Below are 16465 nucleotides of genomic sequence, written 5' to 3'. Positions count from 1 at the left end.
CTGCTAGCGTGTGTCGATAGTCCATACGATATAATCGTTTTAACCGAAACCTGGCATGACGAACGAACCTCCTCCACACAAATCTTCGGACCGAACTACGAAGTCTTCCGTTGTGACCGAAGTGCGCACAACAGCCGAAAATCAACGGGCGGCGGCGTTTTAGTAGCGGTTCATCGCCAACTCAAGGCCTCTGTCTTAGAACACGACTGGTTACCTGTTGAGCAAGTTTGGGTGTCTATAAATTTATCCGATCACTCTCTATACCTGTGCGCTGCCTATTTCCCACCGGATCGAGTAAGGGACGCCGTACTCCTCAAGGCTCATATGGCATCGGTCTCCACAATTTCTTCGGCAGCCTCCGACTCTAATGATTTGCTAATTCTGGGAGATTGCAACCTCCCCGGGATTAATTGACGTGAACGCGGCAACAGCTATCTGTTCGTCGACTTCAGTTCTGTAACTCCTCCCCCGATCACCACCGAGTTGTTCGACTGCTATAGTACAGCCACTGTGCAGCAAATTAACAAAATCACCAATGAAAACGGACGCTGCTTGGATCTCTGCTTCGCTAGTGTTTGCAGTCAGGCTCCAGAATGTATGTTGGCGCCTGCTCCACTTGTTAAAGATGTTCTCCATCATCCACCGCTATTAGTTCCGATTTATCAACATACACCATGCAAAACGACCGATTCACCGTTGTCTGTCTATTACGATTTTAACTGTGTCGATTTTGATGCGATCCAAGGTATACTAAACAGTATCGACTGGAACGCAGCCTTGGAAGGGAACAATGTAAATGCTGCCGCCTTGACCTTCTCGCATATTTTAAATTATATCATCGACCGCCACGTGCCGAAAACGACGATACGCATAGAGCCGCACCTGCCTTGGATAAACGCCACGCTACGTCGCCTTAAATCTGAAAGAAAGGCTGCCTTGAGGAGGTTTTCAAGGTATAAAACCCAATCTCTGCGAAACCACTATCTGGCTCTCAACAAGCGCTAGAAAAAGTTAAGCCGACACTGCTTGCGCAAATACTTAAACAACGTTGAGCGAAGACTGAAGCGTAACCCCCAGTCGTTCTGGAAATATGTTAGTGCACAACGGAAAGACGAGGGTCTTCCATCAGCCATGTTCCTTGGAAGCAAAACTGCGACTAAATTGGATATGGTTTGTCAACTGTTTTCGCGGAAATGCTCCAGCGTCTTTGTCGATGAAAGGCTGTCCGAAACAGAAGTATCGACTGCTTTAGTCAGCGTTCCAAATCTCAGCGATTCTCTCACTAACCTGTCTATTGATGATTCTATGATCAAGCAGGCCGCTTTGATGTTGAAAAGCTCAACTTCCAGTGGACCGGATGGCGTTTCTTCAATATTTTTAAAGAACTGCATTGATGCCTTGGCTACTCCAAACCGACGTCTATTTAACTCCTCGATTAGCTCAGGCATAATTCCTTCTGCTTGGAAATCCGCTTACATGTTTCCAGTTCATAAGAAGGGGAACAAAAGAAACATGGACAACTACAGAGGTATTTCTGCCTTATATGCATTATCGAAACTCTTCGAGCTCGTTGTGATCGTGCCAATTTCCTCGTTCGTCCAGCAATACATCGCTGATGAGCAACACGAATTCATGCCGAAACGCTCAACGTCTACCAATCTACTAACGCTCACTACGTACGTAACGGACTGCTTTGACGACCGATCCCAGACGGACATTATCTACACTGACCTCACCGGCCGCCTTCGACCAGCTAAATCATCAAATCGCCGTTGCAAAACTAGACAAACTGGGCATTGGAGGGCCGCTGCTCAGTGGTTTAAAACGTATCTCACGAACCGTTCTATCAACGTGTCTATCATTGGCTTCACCTCACCGGCTTTCACCGCTTTTTCTGGAGTCCCACTAGGTAGCCATCTCGGACCGTTGGTCTTCCTTATTTATTTCAACGACGTCAACTCAATGCTCAAAGGTCCTCGGCTTGTGTTCGCCGACGACCTGAAACTGTTTTCGAAAGTTAACAATTCATCGGACACTCTCGCACTCCAGGAGCAACTGTTGATATTCGCTGGATGGTGCAAACACAATCGCTTGGTACTAAACCCCGACAAATGTGAAGTGATAATGTTCTCGAGAAAGCCGAACCCTATATCGATTATCAAGCGTACCCTTACGCCGTGTAGATTGCATCAAGGATCTTGGGGTACTGCTGGACTCTAAATTGACTTTCAAACAGCATGTTTCATTCGTTGTCGACAAGGCCTGCAGAAACCTGGGATTCATCATGCGTATCGCTAAAAACTTCAACGATATTTATTGTTTGAAATCACTCTTCTGTGCGTTGGTTCGCTCCAACCTCGAGTATTGCGCACTCGTATGGAGCCCGTATTACCAAAACGGGGTCAGTCGAATAGAGTCGGTGCAACGGAGGTTCATCCGCTTTGCCCTCCGTAGGTTACCGTGGAATGATCCGTTCCGGCTACCAAGCTACGAACAGCGCTGCAGATTAATCAACTTGGACACCCCGCAAACACATCGGGACGTAACTAGAGCCGTCTTCGTATCAGATGTTCTGACATCCCGGATTGACTGTCCTTGGATTCTAGGAAGACTAGACATCTTAACTCGGTCTCGCTTAACGCGGAACAATTCCTTCTTGCATATACCGCATCGGAGAACTAACTACAGTACTTTCGGTACTATAACCGGCTTACAACGGAACTTCAACCGTTTTGTGTCCTACTTCGACTTTGACGTCAGTCGCAACGTGCTGAAAACCCGATTTAGAGCTCTTGCCATTAGTTTTTAAGTGGTCAGTAGGATAGAAAAATCTGTTGACTTTTATTTAATAAATTATAAACAATAAACGCTCTAGCACATAGTCTGATTAACAAAATTTCTTTAATTCGCTCGGTTTGGAATACCGGTCTCCAATTCCTCGGACACTGTGCACTTTTCGCCAGATCTGAGTCCACTCGCTCGCTCTATCCATCTTGCTTGCTGCGCCCCTGGGAGTCTTGTTCTTACTGGATTTGAAGCGAACACCATCTTTGCGGGGTAGTTATCCGGCATTCTAGCAACATGCCCTGCCCCAGCCACCTTTTAAATACTTGGTACGCCCTAGAGTTGTGCGAGTTCATGATTCATACTCCGTTCGTATGTACGTTGCCGAAGATCGTTCTTAGCACTCGTCTTTCGAAACCCAAGCACTTGCAGGTGCTTCACACCAGCATCTTCGTCAATTGTGTTTAAGGCCAGTAGATTGAAGAAAGCTCTTACATATTTTGTTGAGCTTTGGTTCGATTTTATCGATGTTTTTCGATTTTTTTTCGTCCATTAGGTTCTACTTTTTTTCTTTTTTTTTAATGAAGGCCCACCTCACACCCAGACACATCTTTTGTAGCGTAGAAGGATTACGAGCATGAGTTTGATACAGAGAGATTCCATTTCATCTGACTTTACTTCCGTGTATTCCCTTCCCATCCATATCTCTCAATCCAAGGCTCTTGGCGTTACAAATATCTTACAGATTTGTTTAAATTCTATTAAACTGCTTGCCTGTTTTGCTGTTTCTGGAAGCTGATTGGACAAACTGTAACCCTTATAAAATAATGAGTTTTGCGTGCACGATTTTCGGAAATTCAGCAGTCCGAGATCTCCACCATGTCTTGTTTGTGGTAGCGGTGCACATCTCTTCCATACACTGCCGTGTTTGTCAGGTACTGAGATGCCATTGCTTTTGTCACACGATACTCAAAAAATCAACATATTATACTCGACTCGCTGCTTTATAGACATCCACTGCAAACAATCTAACATAAACATCCTTGGCGTTAGTCGATCACAACACAGAATTAAACGCATAACTTTGTTCTGGAGAATCTGCATTCGTTTCATCTGTTGCTTTAATGGAAGAAACAGGACTGTAGCCCAATAATCGAAGTGGGGGGGCGATGCTTGATTTATAAATCAGTATCTCTGCATTTGCAGCCAAGAAAGGATTGATTCTGCACAGCACACCAAGCATTCGGATCGTGTAAATATGCTCATTGAAATTTAGTTTTTCGTCAATCATCACTCCAAGATATTTCACAACCTGTACTTGCTGAACCACTTCTCCGTCGATTCGGACTTGTCTATCTCCGTCATTCTGCAAACGTTTATCCATAGAGCATTTGTTGCTTTGTTTACTGCTTGCTCTAGATGTGTGTTCCAATTGAATTTTCGGTCAAGAAATACTCCAAGATATTTGATAGTGCCTGAAAGTTTTAAAAGTGTTCCCTTCAATATGATGTTATTTAATTTTTCCTTTTTTCCTGGTATTTTGGTATTTTGGTATGATAGTAGTTTTATTGGCATTTATGCCGAGGCTCTGCCTATCACACAATGATGAAATCAAATTTAAAGCCATTATTTCATAGCCTAGCGCCGTCAACTTTTGAAAAAGATCATCAACTATTAAAGATCACGATAGAGGTGATATTACGCCTCCTTGTGGGCAACCTTTTACCGCTCTAATGCTTATAGATGAGCTTCCAAGGCTTGCTGATTTCTCTCTTTTTGTTAGCATTTCGCTAATCCAGTCGATAATGGATATATCGAAACCACGTTTCGTCATAGCCGTAATCATTGAATTATGAGATGAATTATCAAATGCGCCTTCTATGTCAAGGAAGGCACCTAGTGAAATTTCTTTCGCCTCAAGACTTTTCTAGTTTTTTTTACAACAGTTTGTACTGTTGTTATTGAAGATTTACCTTCTTGATATGCGAATTGATATTTGCTCAAAGAATCTTTGGCTAAGTATGATGACTTTATATGCTCATCAATTATTTTTTCCATTGTTTTTAACACAACAGACGATAAGCTTATAGGACTGAAGGATTTTAGTGAAGTCTTATCCTTCTTATTAGCCTTCGGAATGAATGTGACCCGTACTTGCCGCCATACTGCTGGTATATGACCTAGTATCGGGCTTGATTGAAAAAGGTTTGTTAGAATAGGTGTTAAAAACGCCTTGTCCTTCTGTGGTAGTAAAGGAAAAATTCCATCCCTTCCCGGTGATTTGAAAGGTGCAAAAGTGTCAATCGCCCATTCAGCCTTGCTTCTTGTAAAAATTTTTTTGGCCAAAGTACAAGTTTCTATCTAACCCAGTCATTTCACTCATCTTTTCGTGAATGTCTGTCCTGGTTTCAAGATTTACACTTCTCAAAGCCGGTGCACTTTGGTCTCCGCATGTATTAATGATTGAACAGGGAAAATGTGTTCTCACCATTAACTCTAATGTTTCCTTAGTTGAGTTAGTAAAAGAGCCATCCTCTTTTTTCAAAGTACCTAACCCATTAGAATGATGTTTAGCGAGGATTTTCTGCAACCTAGCAGTTGCTGGAGTATTTTCAATGTTTTCATATGTGTGCCTCCAGTGAATCCTCTTTGATCTTCGTATTTCCCTATTATAGGCAGTGAGAGTTAGTTTACACTGGCGTCTCGACACACGCCAGTCGGTTTCAACCTGGTCGAGTCAACTAGCATGTTGAGCGCCTCTATTCTTGGTGCCGGTGAGTTTTTTCAAGAGAACAGATTTCACTACACAGTCATCCGGCATCCTTACGGCGTGGCCGGTTCACCCCGTAGTCTCCCAACTTTCGCCAAATATACGATGGGAATCTCTCGTAGCAGGTACTACTGCTAAAACGCCCACGCGACACTTCGATTACAGTTACAGTCTCAAGTCTGATGTATCAAGATGTGAGTAACTGAGCTTTTTGGGGCCGAGATGGTGAATGCAGAGCCCATCGGGTGACAGCTGATATGGCCGCCGCCTAAATCTTTCGTCTCAGTGCCCGACGGCAATCAAGACTATGTCATCGGCGTATAGTGCTGACCGGAAGAGTAGGTTGAAGAGCCATCACTAAGGATAACGAGATCCGTTTCTTCGGCAGACGCAGCGACAGAAGTGCCTCGAGCGTTGGCTGGCGAACTTCCCTAGGCCGGGTGATGACCGTTGAAGTCTCCGAGGAAGATTTTGGGCTCTGGGATTGAGTTTACAATATGGACAAGTTGGTTGTGAAGATCTGGAATGCTACCATGAGGAAAATATATATTTACTATCGACTATCGAATAACCAGTTTCCGATCTTTAGAGTCCGGAATGGTGGTTTATCGAACATACTTCACAGGTGCATTGACAGGAAACATACAATCTTTAACTTTTCGCCAGAAAGCCTAATTTCGGTTGGCACAGAACAGGGGCTCTGTTTTTAGAAATGTATTCACTGCCTTTTTCGTCCAATCCAAACACAGTGAACATATTTTTTATTTCAAACAAAAAAAAACTGCTTTTGAAATTTCCAAAGCCAATGACTACTCATTTCACCTTGATTTAGGGATTATTAAAGGTGCCCATGAGTTCGGGATGAGCTCGGAAAAACAAGACGAACGTATTCAGGAGTAGCTGTCGTAAGCTGCCATATTAGTGAATGCAATAATGGACCGTGTTGTCAATGAATGAATTCTCATATGCCGCTTTTTTCAACCGGCTTGACTAGGTCCTCGATGGTTTCACAGTTTGCTACCGTTTGAAACCTGTCGCTTATTGCATTTCCTTTCTCCAGATTTTTCTCCTCCCATCCTAGAAGCTGCTTAGTCAGTGCCTCAATTTTTCCCGACAGCAGAAGGGTATGCTATTCCTTGATCCAGACGTCATATGTTCTTTTCTTGGAGTTTCTGCTTTTGATAGAATGCATTCAATACGCCCAGATGACTTTTTGAGCAGTTCCCGTGGATTACCGATTCTGATTGGCATTTCACTCGTGTACAGCCGAATGCATAGCATTTGTAGCACTCCATTAGTATTGGATAATACGGTCTAGTAACCGTAACCGCGATTCTTGGTTGAAAATCAAGAAACTTAATACTTTCTTCTTCTTCTTCAGTATAGAGCCGGGGTTGCTCGTGCTGTTTCAAGCACTCATCTCCATTCAACTCGGTTGTCTTGGGCCACTTGTCGCCAATTTCCTAGTCGTCCTCAGAAGTCGCAAATCGCTTTCGACCTGGTCGAGTCATCATGCAACGTTGGGCCCCCCTGTTCCTGGTGTCGGTGGGGTTGTTGAAGAGGACTATTTTCGTCGCACTGCCGTCCGGCACACCGTAGCCTGCTAACTTTCGCTAGATGTGCGATGGGAGTCTCCCCAAGCAGTGCCTGTAGCTCGTGGTTCATACGCTTTCGCCACTCTCCGCTTTCACTTTGTAGCTTGTTCAGTTACTTTCCGCTCGAACACGGCATGGGCGCTGCAGCAGTCTAGCCGATCACCCTAGGTGGGACAAACCACTCCTTTGCTCTTTGCACTCCTTGATTTTGCTCTTATGATTACTGCATCTCAGCCAAGCAAAATTTGAAAAAGTGATGTATGGGGCGTTTGTAGAATTTGTTATAATCGACGATATTGCTGAAGTAAGCATTACTGTGCATTTTGTATTTATGGCGCTATAAGGCTGCTACCCTCTTGGCAGCAAAAAGAGCGCTCTTTTTGCTACCAACGGCATTGCTGACCTACAGCGCCGTAAATACTAAAGATAAAACTTCACTTTCTTCAGCAATATTCTAGACAATTACTAGCTCTACAAATGCCCCATACACCACTTTTTCAAATTCTGCTTGGCTGAGGAGCAGTAATCAAAAGAGCAAAATCAAAGTGAAAAGTGTATGCCAAGCCTGCTTCCATCCATTCCCCCGGTAGCTTTTCCTCCTTCCAAATCTTCGAAATAACCCAGTGTAGAGCCTTTGCTAGCGTTTCTCCGCCACGGTTATAGAGCTCCGCCGGTAGGCGGTCCTTCCCAGCGGCTTTATTGGTCTTCAGCAGCCCGATTTCTCGTTTGGCTTCTTGGAGATCAGGGGCTAGGACATTACTATCTTACATGGGCGCTCCTAGGTTAATTTCCGTTCCACCTCCTTCTGCGACTTCGCCATTGAGGTATTCATCGAAGAACTGCTTCCACCTGTCGACCACCTCGTGCTCGTTTGTGATTAGATTCCCTCCCTCGTCCCTACACATGTCAGGTTTCGGTGTGTAGCCCTTCCGAGTTTGGTTCACCTTCTCATAAAACTTGCGCGTGTCATTAGCTCGCAATAGTTGTTCTAATTCTTCACGATCTCTGTCCTCCTTTTGGCGCTTTTTCCTCCTCAGAATCGTGGTCAGCTGGTTCCTAGCTTGTCGGTCTCTCCGATGCCCCACCCGTGTTTTCTGCGAACAATACAGCTGTCCCAATTCCTCGCACTCCATTTCATCCAGGCGGTGCAGTACTTCGGAACTTGACCTTCTGTTTTTATTCAACCGATTAGACCTTGCAGCCCGCTGTTAAAGTATAGGATAACTGCTGTTATCCTATTGACTCTTACAACCTTTCTCACCCGAGATTCGAACATACGACAACTGGTTTGTTAAGCCAGGTTTTGGTAATAAAAATTATTTTTTTGTTTGCTTAGGTACTAATTCATATTCTATGTTGTGATTTCTGACAATTTTGTCAACACTGTTGAATCTTATCTTATCTTATTAATACCATCACAGCCGCAATAAAGGATTCCTGGAAATAATTTTAATTTCTAGTTATAGAAATATTTCAAATTATTTTCTTGTCAGTATTGACATTTGCAAAACATCCGAGATGTCTTGATGCAAATGTTAAATCGGCCAGGCCAACTGTGAAGTCAACATTGTTGGATGTAATTAAACTTATATTGAGAACACAGCAGGCCTAGAGATTTTAAACATCGATGAGAAAATGGAGTTTTAAAAGTGAATTCACCCCTCTACATAGGTGGTCTGAAAATATTTATGCTTAATAAATAGATATTTTGAACAAATAGCAGCATATAATTACAGTTATTTTTTTCGCATTCATGTTGTGACATGAAATGCATTTTTTACTTGTAGTTACGGCACACAGATTTAGACATGCTTCTGAAATTTTATCACATTTACATAACAGTACAATATATTCTAACGCTTTAAATCAACTATTCATAGGTACCAGTCCATTGCAGTCCAATAGAGTCAAGCAAAACTAGGGTATGTTGAAATAAATTTCGTGCCAAAACTGTATTATGCAAAATCAACTGCACTGATAATCTTAAAACACTATTCGCACAGGCACAGAATCAATAATTGACAGCACCTTCGAAACCTTGAGAATTGTTCCCCCCTCCGAATAGAGCTCACGGGACATTTACGCTCTGCCTGTTCTCGACCGAAAAAAAAATATTTCCCCATCTTCACATTACACACCAGAATCGTTTCTTCCGTATAGTTTTTTAATCGGTTTCGTTTAAATAAAACTCCGTCCACCATAGCAAGCACTCACTTTTCACAGAAGCAATCGTATCCTGCAAACGCCACGTTCAAAGAAGCAACGCAATTTTCTAACACCAGCAGAACCATTACCGCCGCCTGCTTTGTGCTGCACTTGAAATTTCGATGTCCGGTTTTGAATTTTCTGCACAAGCAGGCTGTGTGATCGCAAAGTCGCAAAACTAAAAAAACGATTAAACTTTTTCACCGTTTCGAAAAACCGAATATTCCGCAAAAAAAATACTTCTTTTCCAGCAAACAATAGTGGAAAATTTACGCACGTCAGTAGCCGTAGTCGTCGTACACTTTTTTCTCCCTTTTACCGCGGGGTGCGATGATGATGTTGACGATAAACTTCTCGTTGTTCCTCGTTCCGATACTCCGACTCCGAGAAAAGAACAGCAGTGAAATTTTTGACGTTTCTTCTCACACTCTTCTTCTTTTCGGAGATGCCACACATTTGAATAATAAACACACGCACACACTGGCGATCGGTTTTTGTGCGTGTGTGTGTGTGTGGGAGCAAGAGGAAGCAAGGGAAAAAACAAGAAGACATGTATCACACGACAGCAACCGAACAAGGGAGAGAGAGAAGGACCGAGACGGCAGCCGTGTCACGAGAAAAAAAAACTGGACTTTTTTTTCATCTAGAAGTGCCAACTTCAGTTATTTCACATAAAAATTTTAAATCTTTCGAAAGCGATTTCTCCAATGCTAACTGCTTGTCCGATAGCAAGCAAACCCAATTCAGTCCCACTGTAGCTAAAGGGGTCGCCGGACCCCCAATTCATTTTCCCTAAATTGCTTGAACCTGCTTCTTCTTCGCCATTACTCAATTCGATATCTCGCGATGCAACTTACATTTGCTTCGATGGTGTTTTTCCTAAATTTGCACATTTTTAAGCCGCTCTTGTTGTAACCGTTTCCAATCACAATAGTATCTTCCGGCGAATGACGGTATTCGGGCACGGCAATCCGGATTCGCTACACTCGATTTATGCACAATTTTCGACCGAGGATCACCGGTGTTCGTCGCGATTGTATAGTCTCTGGTCTCTGCTGTAGTGTACAACTCACTCAACTTGCAGAGCAGCAGATTATTCGTGGTTCCGTTCGTACAATTCGTCGGATTCTGCACTTATCGCGAGCTGTGGAAGAGAGAGACTGAAATTTTTCCTTTACGTTGCGTTGAATGGTGATGGAATGGAACATGGAAGTTGGGGCGCACACACGCACACCATCTGCGTACGATAAAAACCATCGGTGTGTTAGTGAGAAAGGAGCTTTGGCGGCTGGTTAACTGCTCGTCGTGTTTGATGCAGGGTTGTTAATTGTTATAGGATGATTTACGATAAAGCAACTTCTTCGGTGAACCAAATCTCGCGGATTTGGTCAACATTTTAGACTAATCAACATTGGTGTCGTAAATCTAACTTTATACCAGTTAAAAAAATCTTCGTCAATGTCGACTACTAGTGCTTCAAGTGAATTTTAATTCAGCGTTGAGAAAGCCATTTTAAAGCTGCTTTGCATTGACAATGCTGAATTATATCTGGCAGCATGTATTGTGTTTTTCATTGATGATTAGACTTTTGATACGAAATTCGCCTATCTCTTATTTTTATGTTGACAGCTCATCTCATGAAAACAACATTACGAGGTGCTCTGCTACAGAAAGTGACAGTCGATTTATTTTTATCGAGGAAAATTATTGTTGAATTATTGCGGAGTTTCCACTTATTTAGAGTCCCACGCGAAAATTATTAGCGTGGTTATTTTCAGCGTTTACCACACATGTTTGCAATTTAGCAATTTGAACCATCAGTTTTTCGTTATTGCCTTCCCACTGCACCCCTCCTTACTTGACAAGCATATTTTCAATGTATTTGGTAAGTACAGGATAATTATTAAATAACGAATTTGCGTAGGACTCTTAAAATTGCTGTCAGATGCAATATAAATATACAATTGATTTTAAATACCTATCCAGCTTTTTACGAGCCATAATGGCGGACGTGTTCGTAATATTTGAACACCATTTTTGACTTTTCCCTAATACATCGCACATTTTCTTTCCGTACATTCCTTAAGTTTTATCGTGAACGCGCGGAAAGAAAACGTGCGATGTATTAGGGAATTGTCAAAAATGCTGTTCAAATATTACGAACACGCCCCCCATTATGGCTCGTAAAAAGCTGGATAGAATATATGTAGAAAACTGGTGTAAATAGTAAAATATGTCGGATATTCTCACAATAGTTGGAAGGCAGCGAGCATCCGCTTCAACAGTTTATTACGTTCTTTACGGTTATTACTTTTTGGGACTATCAAAATCAAAATTGGCAATCATTTATAAAAAACACAAATCGACAGTCACTAATTGGATTCGAAAATACGAACAGGATGAATTTTTTTCTAGAAGAAAATATGAAAGAGATGCAATCAAATTTTCATTCGAGAAAAGGCACTGGTTAATTCAATCGTACAAAGAAAACCCGACTCTATCTTCATGAAGCTCAAAGAATGTTTCACCAAGAATTTGGTAGTAGAATCGCGATAGCTAGTATTTGGCGTATTCTACTCAACGAAGGCTTGATTTGGAAAAGTCTCGAACGACGTGCTTTACAAATCAAAGAATCGGGTATCATCCGCTTTTTAAATGAGCTTTTAGTCATACCATGGGATTATTCAAATCTCGTCTTTTTGGATGAGATGTCATTCGATAACCGTTCCATGCTTCATTCAAGAGGTTCCCAAGCAACAATGGTAGATGAATTGCAAGAGCAATGGCTGTTTACGGGTTGGTTTAAGGCGATCAAAGCTGCATAAAGTAAGCACTTAAATCACAGAGAACAGATTAACAGCCTCGAAGGAAGTAATCGATTTTTTGTGTGTAAAATCTGTCGGTAGCGCCCTCCAGAAATAGTTTGCCAAACGCATAAAAAAATATCCATTTAACTTTATCAACATTTCTTTGTGCTGGAGTTACATAGTAGCGATTGCAGCGACATCAAGATTTAGTTTGCCACTTACTGCTCGAGGGAAACCTTTTACACACTTTTTGTCAATTACCTGGTAGTCTGTTCTCTGTGCTTAAATGATGTTTAAATAAGCGATGTTTAAGCTACTTTAAGTTTTTTAAACCAGTTCTCTTCCAAAAGCTGATAAACAAGCTTAATAGCGGATTTTTACACTAAAAAATCTGCTTCTAAACAGCCATAAACATCAAACCGTTTTACGGTTGCTTAAAGGTGTTAAAGTGTAGAGTGGAAGCTTTCATTAGGCTCACAGCTTTCAAACTACTTTAAGGCTGCTTAAGGGTGTTAAAGTGGCTTTACAAACTTCTACCAAGTTTTCTTTCGGCTCACAGCACACATACTGTCATAGCATAGAATTTCGCAATTCGGCTGACAGCAAAAGTTTGTCAGTTATCGACATTATCGACTGCTTCACGCTAGGCGGGCTAGGCTTCAGGTGTAAAGATATTCACACTGTCTGTTCTGCAGATGCAAATGAGGCAGATCACACGGTGAGTGCTTATGGATCAAAAGATGGCGGGTTCAATTCCCGGAAAAAAAGATATGCATTTTTGAGTAGAGCTTAATTATACGAATTAAAGTTATTCGAAATTAAAAATATCGCGTTCGAAACATGCTCACAGCAAAATAATAAAGGCTGCGCTCCATTTTTTAAACTTAAAAATAGATTTTTTTTTGCTGCATAAAGGTTGATGAAGCGTTGATTAAACGACTGGAAAGGCAAATTGTAAAACTATTTCTCATTCTAAAAATAGAATTGACAGCATTGCGCAAATTGGGTATTTAAAAGTGCAAAAAAGTTTCTATTAAGCTTCATTGCAGCTTCGAAAGCAGCTATTAATTAGCCTGAAGCTTGATAAAATCACAAGATTTAGATGTTTAAGAGCTTAAAAAAGGTTTTTATTTCTAAACCTAAGCCACAGACAAACAGACATAACTCTTGGAAGAAAAATCAACAAAAATTATCGCACCTCACATTTAGCCCGAACACTAGCACCATCTATGATCGACATTCCCAAATATCAGATAGCAACAGGAGTATCCCTCGAAGTAGCAGGTATTTTTTATGGGGAATTCCCCTTCTTTCGTCAAAAAGCGCCACTTTGATTAAAACGGAGACATTTCCAACTAAGCTCAAATTTGAAATGACGGTTTATTCGGTACGAAGAATGGAAGACGAGTGTTATGTCTGTTTGTCTGTGCCTAAACCATAGATCAGTCACAGGTTGAATAAAATCAGCTATAAAAGCGTTTGATCAGCCTGAAATTGTTACTTGGGTAGCAGCGACATCAAGATTTAGTTTGCTACTTAATGCTCGAGGGGTGCTCTATTGAAGGATTACTGGTAGATTACATAAAAACCTTTTACACACTTTTTGTCGATTACCTGCAACCCATCGACATCTCTATATCGAACTGCAGTAAACGTCAGCGACAGCATGTCCGGGGCTCAAAATTTGACAGCGGGCCCAAATCAGACTGCTGGCAGTTGAGTGAAACGCAGTGCTGACATGCTATCTCATTTTCGCACACACGAGATGTTGGCGGCGAAAACATGGTTGCCTGCCGATGGGGTGATTACCTGGTAGTCTGTTCTCTGTGCACAAAGTAGTAAAAGTAGTCTTGCAATAATTTCAGTCTGAATTGTTAGACCCCAACCCTGCACTCGGCACCGCCAACGAATTAGCCGCTTGCCTAAAAAATCTCACCCCAGATCAGCCGCCCAAGCGATAAATTTGGTCTAAACTTCTTCCTCTTTTCCCGTCATTTCGCAACATTTTTTCATTAAAATTTAACGAACGCGTTGACCCGTTGACAGCTGTCAGCCGACGACGGTGGCGACCTCCTCTTCATTTCCGCTGCGGGCAGACACGTACTTGCAAAACGCATGAGTTTTGCGCTTTCCAACTAAAAATCGAGTTTGTTTTCGTGTACCTCCTGCTGGAACGCTGCTAAAAATGGCCGGCGTAAGTATCGTTTCGAAATATCGGTGAAAATTTGCCGAATTAAGTGCTATTTTGCGGGATTAACGCCCCGGAAAGGTTCGGCTATCGCCGGCGGATGGTTGACGTAAACCGTTCGCAATTAGATTGTGGGAAAGAGACGGGAATCGATTGAGTTTACTAACGGGACGGGAGTGAGATAGCAACTGTATGTATGGTTGAAATACCGAATTTTTTTTTCTTTACAGACCCTATACACTTATCCAGGAAATTTTCGTGCCTACAAGGTGCTCATTGCTGCTCAGTTCTCCGGTGCGAAGGTGAACCTGGCATCGGATTTCGTCTTTGGAGAGACCAACAAAAGTGAGGCGTTTCTGAAGAAGTTTCCCCTTGGAAAGGTAAGTTTGAAAAAAAATAAACCCGAGTGCTTGGAGTTTGGAAACTGAATGATTTCCGTTGTAGGTTCCGGCTTTCGAGACTGCCGATGGTAAATGTTTGACGGAAAGTAATGCCATCGCTTACCATGTCTCGAACGAGCAGCTACGTGGCAAGACTGATTTTGAGAAGGCAGAAGTGTTGTCGTTTTTGTCCTTTGCCGACTCGGAACTGTTGCCGGCGGTTCACGCCTGGGTTTTCCCAATTCTGGGCATTGTCCAGTACCAGAAGAACACCGTCGAACGGGCCAAGCAGGATGTTAAGGCAGCCCTGGAGGCACTGAATGCACGCCTACTGCGCCAGACTTTCCTGGTAGGCGAACGACTGACTTTGGCCGATGTGGTTGTATTTGCTACGCTCCTGAGCGCCTACGAGAACGCGTTCGATCCCTCGTTCCGTGCTCCGTTCGGCAGTGTTACCCGTTGGTTCACCACGGTTCTGAACCAACCGCAAGTGAAGGCCGTCGTGCAAAATTTCTCTCTGTGTGCCAAGGTGGCCGAAATCGACCCGAAGAAGTTTGCCGAATTCCAAGCCAAGACCGGCGGTGCTGCTGCTCAATCGCAGAAAAAGGAAAAGGAGAAGAAGCCCCAGCCAGCACCAGCTAAGAAGGAGCCTAAGGCGCCGGAACCAGCGGAAGAATTGGATGCCTGCGAGCAGGCCTTGGCTGAAGAGCCGAAATCGAAGGATCCATTCGATGCGCTACCGAAGGGAACGTTCAACTTCGATGACTTCAAACGTTTCTACTCCAACGAAGACGAGTCCAAATCGGTTCCCTACTTCTGGGAAAAGTTCGATCCGGAAAACTACTCCATCTGGTATGGCGAGTACAAATACCCGGAAGAGCTGACTAAGGTCTTCATGAGCTGCAATCTGATCACCGGAATGTTCCAGCGCTTGGATAAGATGCGCAAACAGGCCTTCGCATCGGTTTGCCTGTTCGGCGAGGACAACAACAGCACAATATCGGGCGTTTGGGTCTGGCGCGGCAAAGAGCTGGCCTTCACGCTGTCCCCGGATTGGCAGGTGGACTACGAAGTGTACGACTGGAAACAGCTGGACCCCAAGGCGGAGGAAACCAAACAGCTAGTCGCGCAGTATTTCTCGTGGACCGGTGCCGACAAGGGTGGCCGCAAGTTTAATCAGGGAAAAGTCTTCAAATAAACGCGTAGCATCGCAGTATCTCTCATCTCAGCTCGCGATCAACTAAAACTAAACAACAAAAAAACTATACTTGATTGATTGATTGAAGAATAGGTTCAGTAGATAAGCTTGTTCCTGTGCTCTCTGCCTTTGTCTTGTTTCTCTCGTGAACCTCGCTTCCGTGGAACGTGTGACAGGTGATGGCGCGGCAGTAATTTTCCTTTCTTCCCCTCCAGCAAACAGCAGCAAGACTAACAAACAGCACTATATGAAACGTAAACAAACATTTTTTGTTGAAATAAATACTACTTAAGATGTACCGAAATAACTATTCGTTTTTTTTTAATATTCTGGAACATGCTTTAGAGATTAAAGAACTTATTTAACTTTAGTAGTGACGGTGTGTCATTGATCCTGATGCGCTGAACAACTTATGGTCCTCCATTCTCCAGTACTCACACATCCATCAGATGCGGGATCTACCTTAAAGTCTACGGTCTCTCCCTGAGTCTCTGCTGAAAATAGTTTAGGCGACTCTTTCGCCGGGCATTCTGGCCAC

The 16465-nt window shown here is 42.9% G+C and overlaps 2 protein-coding genes across 3 annotated transcripts in view; one reads left to right on the top strand and one right to left on the bottom strand.

Moving 5' to 3' along the window:
* Nucleotides 1-10432, bottom strand: part of LOC128733316 (uncharacterized) — a 50940-nt gene extending 40508 nt beyond the window's left edge. Inside the window, exon 1 of one of the 2 annotated variants that reach the window (XM_053826921.1) lies at nucleotides 10212-10432. The gene's annotated coding sequence lies outside the window, so the exon portion shown is untranslated. Of the gene's footprint in view, nucleotides 1-9177; nucleotides 9504-10211 lie in introns of those variants that run through there. The other variant, XM_053826922.1, reaches the window with a different exon arrangement.
* Nucleotides 10433-14221: 3789 nt separating this feature from the next.
* LOC128733342 (elongation factor 1-gamma) lies at nucleotides 14222-16231 on the top strand. Its single transcript, XM_053826924.1, has 3 exons — nucleotides 14222-14355; nucleotides 14580-14729; nucleotides 14794-16231. Exons 1-3 carry the CDS (start codon nucleotides 14347-14349, stop codon nucleotides 15925-15927), a joined length of 1293 nt encoding a protein of 430 aa, XP_053682899.1. The 5' UTR covers nucleotides 14222-14346; the 3' UTR covers nucleotides 15928-16231.
* Nucleotides 16232-16465: the final 234 nt, after the last annotated feature.

The sequence above is a fragment of the Sabethes cyaneus genome, chromosome 1 (genome assembly GCF_943734655.1).
Source record: "Sabethes cyaneus chromosome 1, idSabCyanKW18_F2, whole genome shotgun sequence".
Taxonomy (NCBI): Eukaryota; Metazoa; Arthropoda; class Insecta; order Diptera; family Culicidae; genus Sabethes; species Sabethes cyaneus.
This window is presented reverse-complemented; position numbering and strand designations above follow the sequence as displayed.

Coding starts and splice junctions, on each gene's coding strand:
- LOC128733342 (XM_053826924.1), top strand. Junction 14,730..14,793: donor AGAAGTTTCCCCTTGGAAAG/GTAAGTTTGAAA, acceptor TTTCCGTTGTAG/GTTCCGGCTTTCGAGACTGC.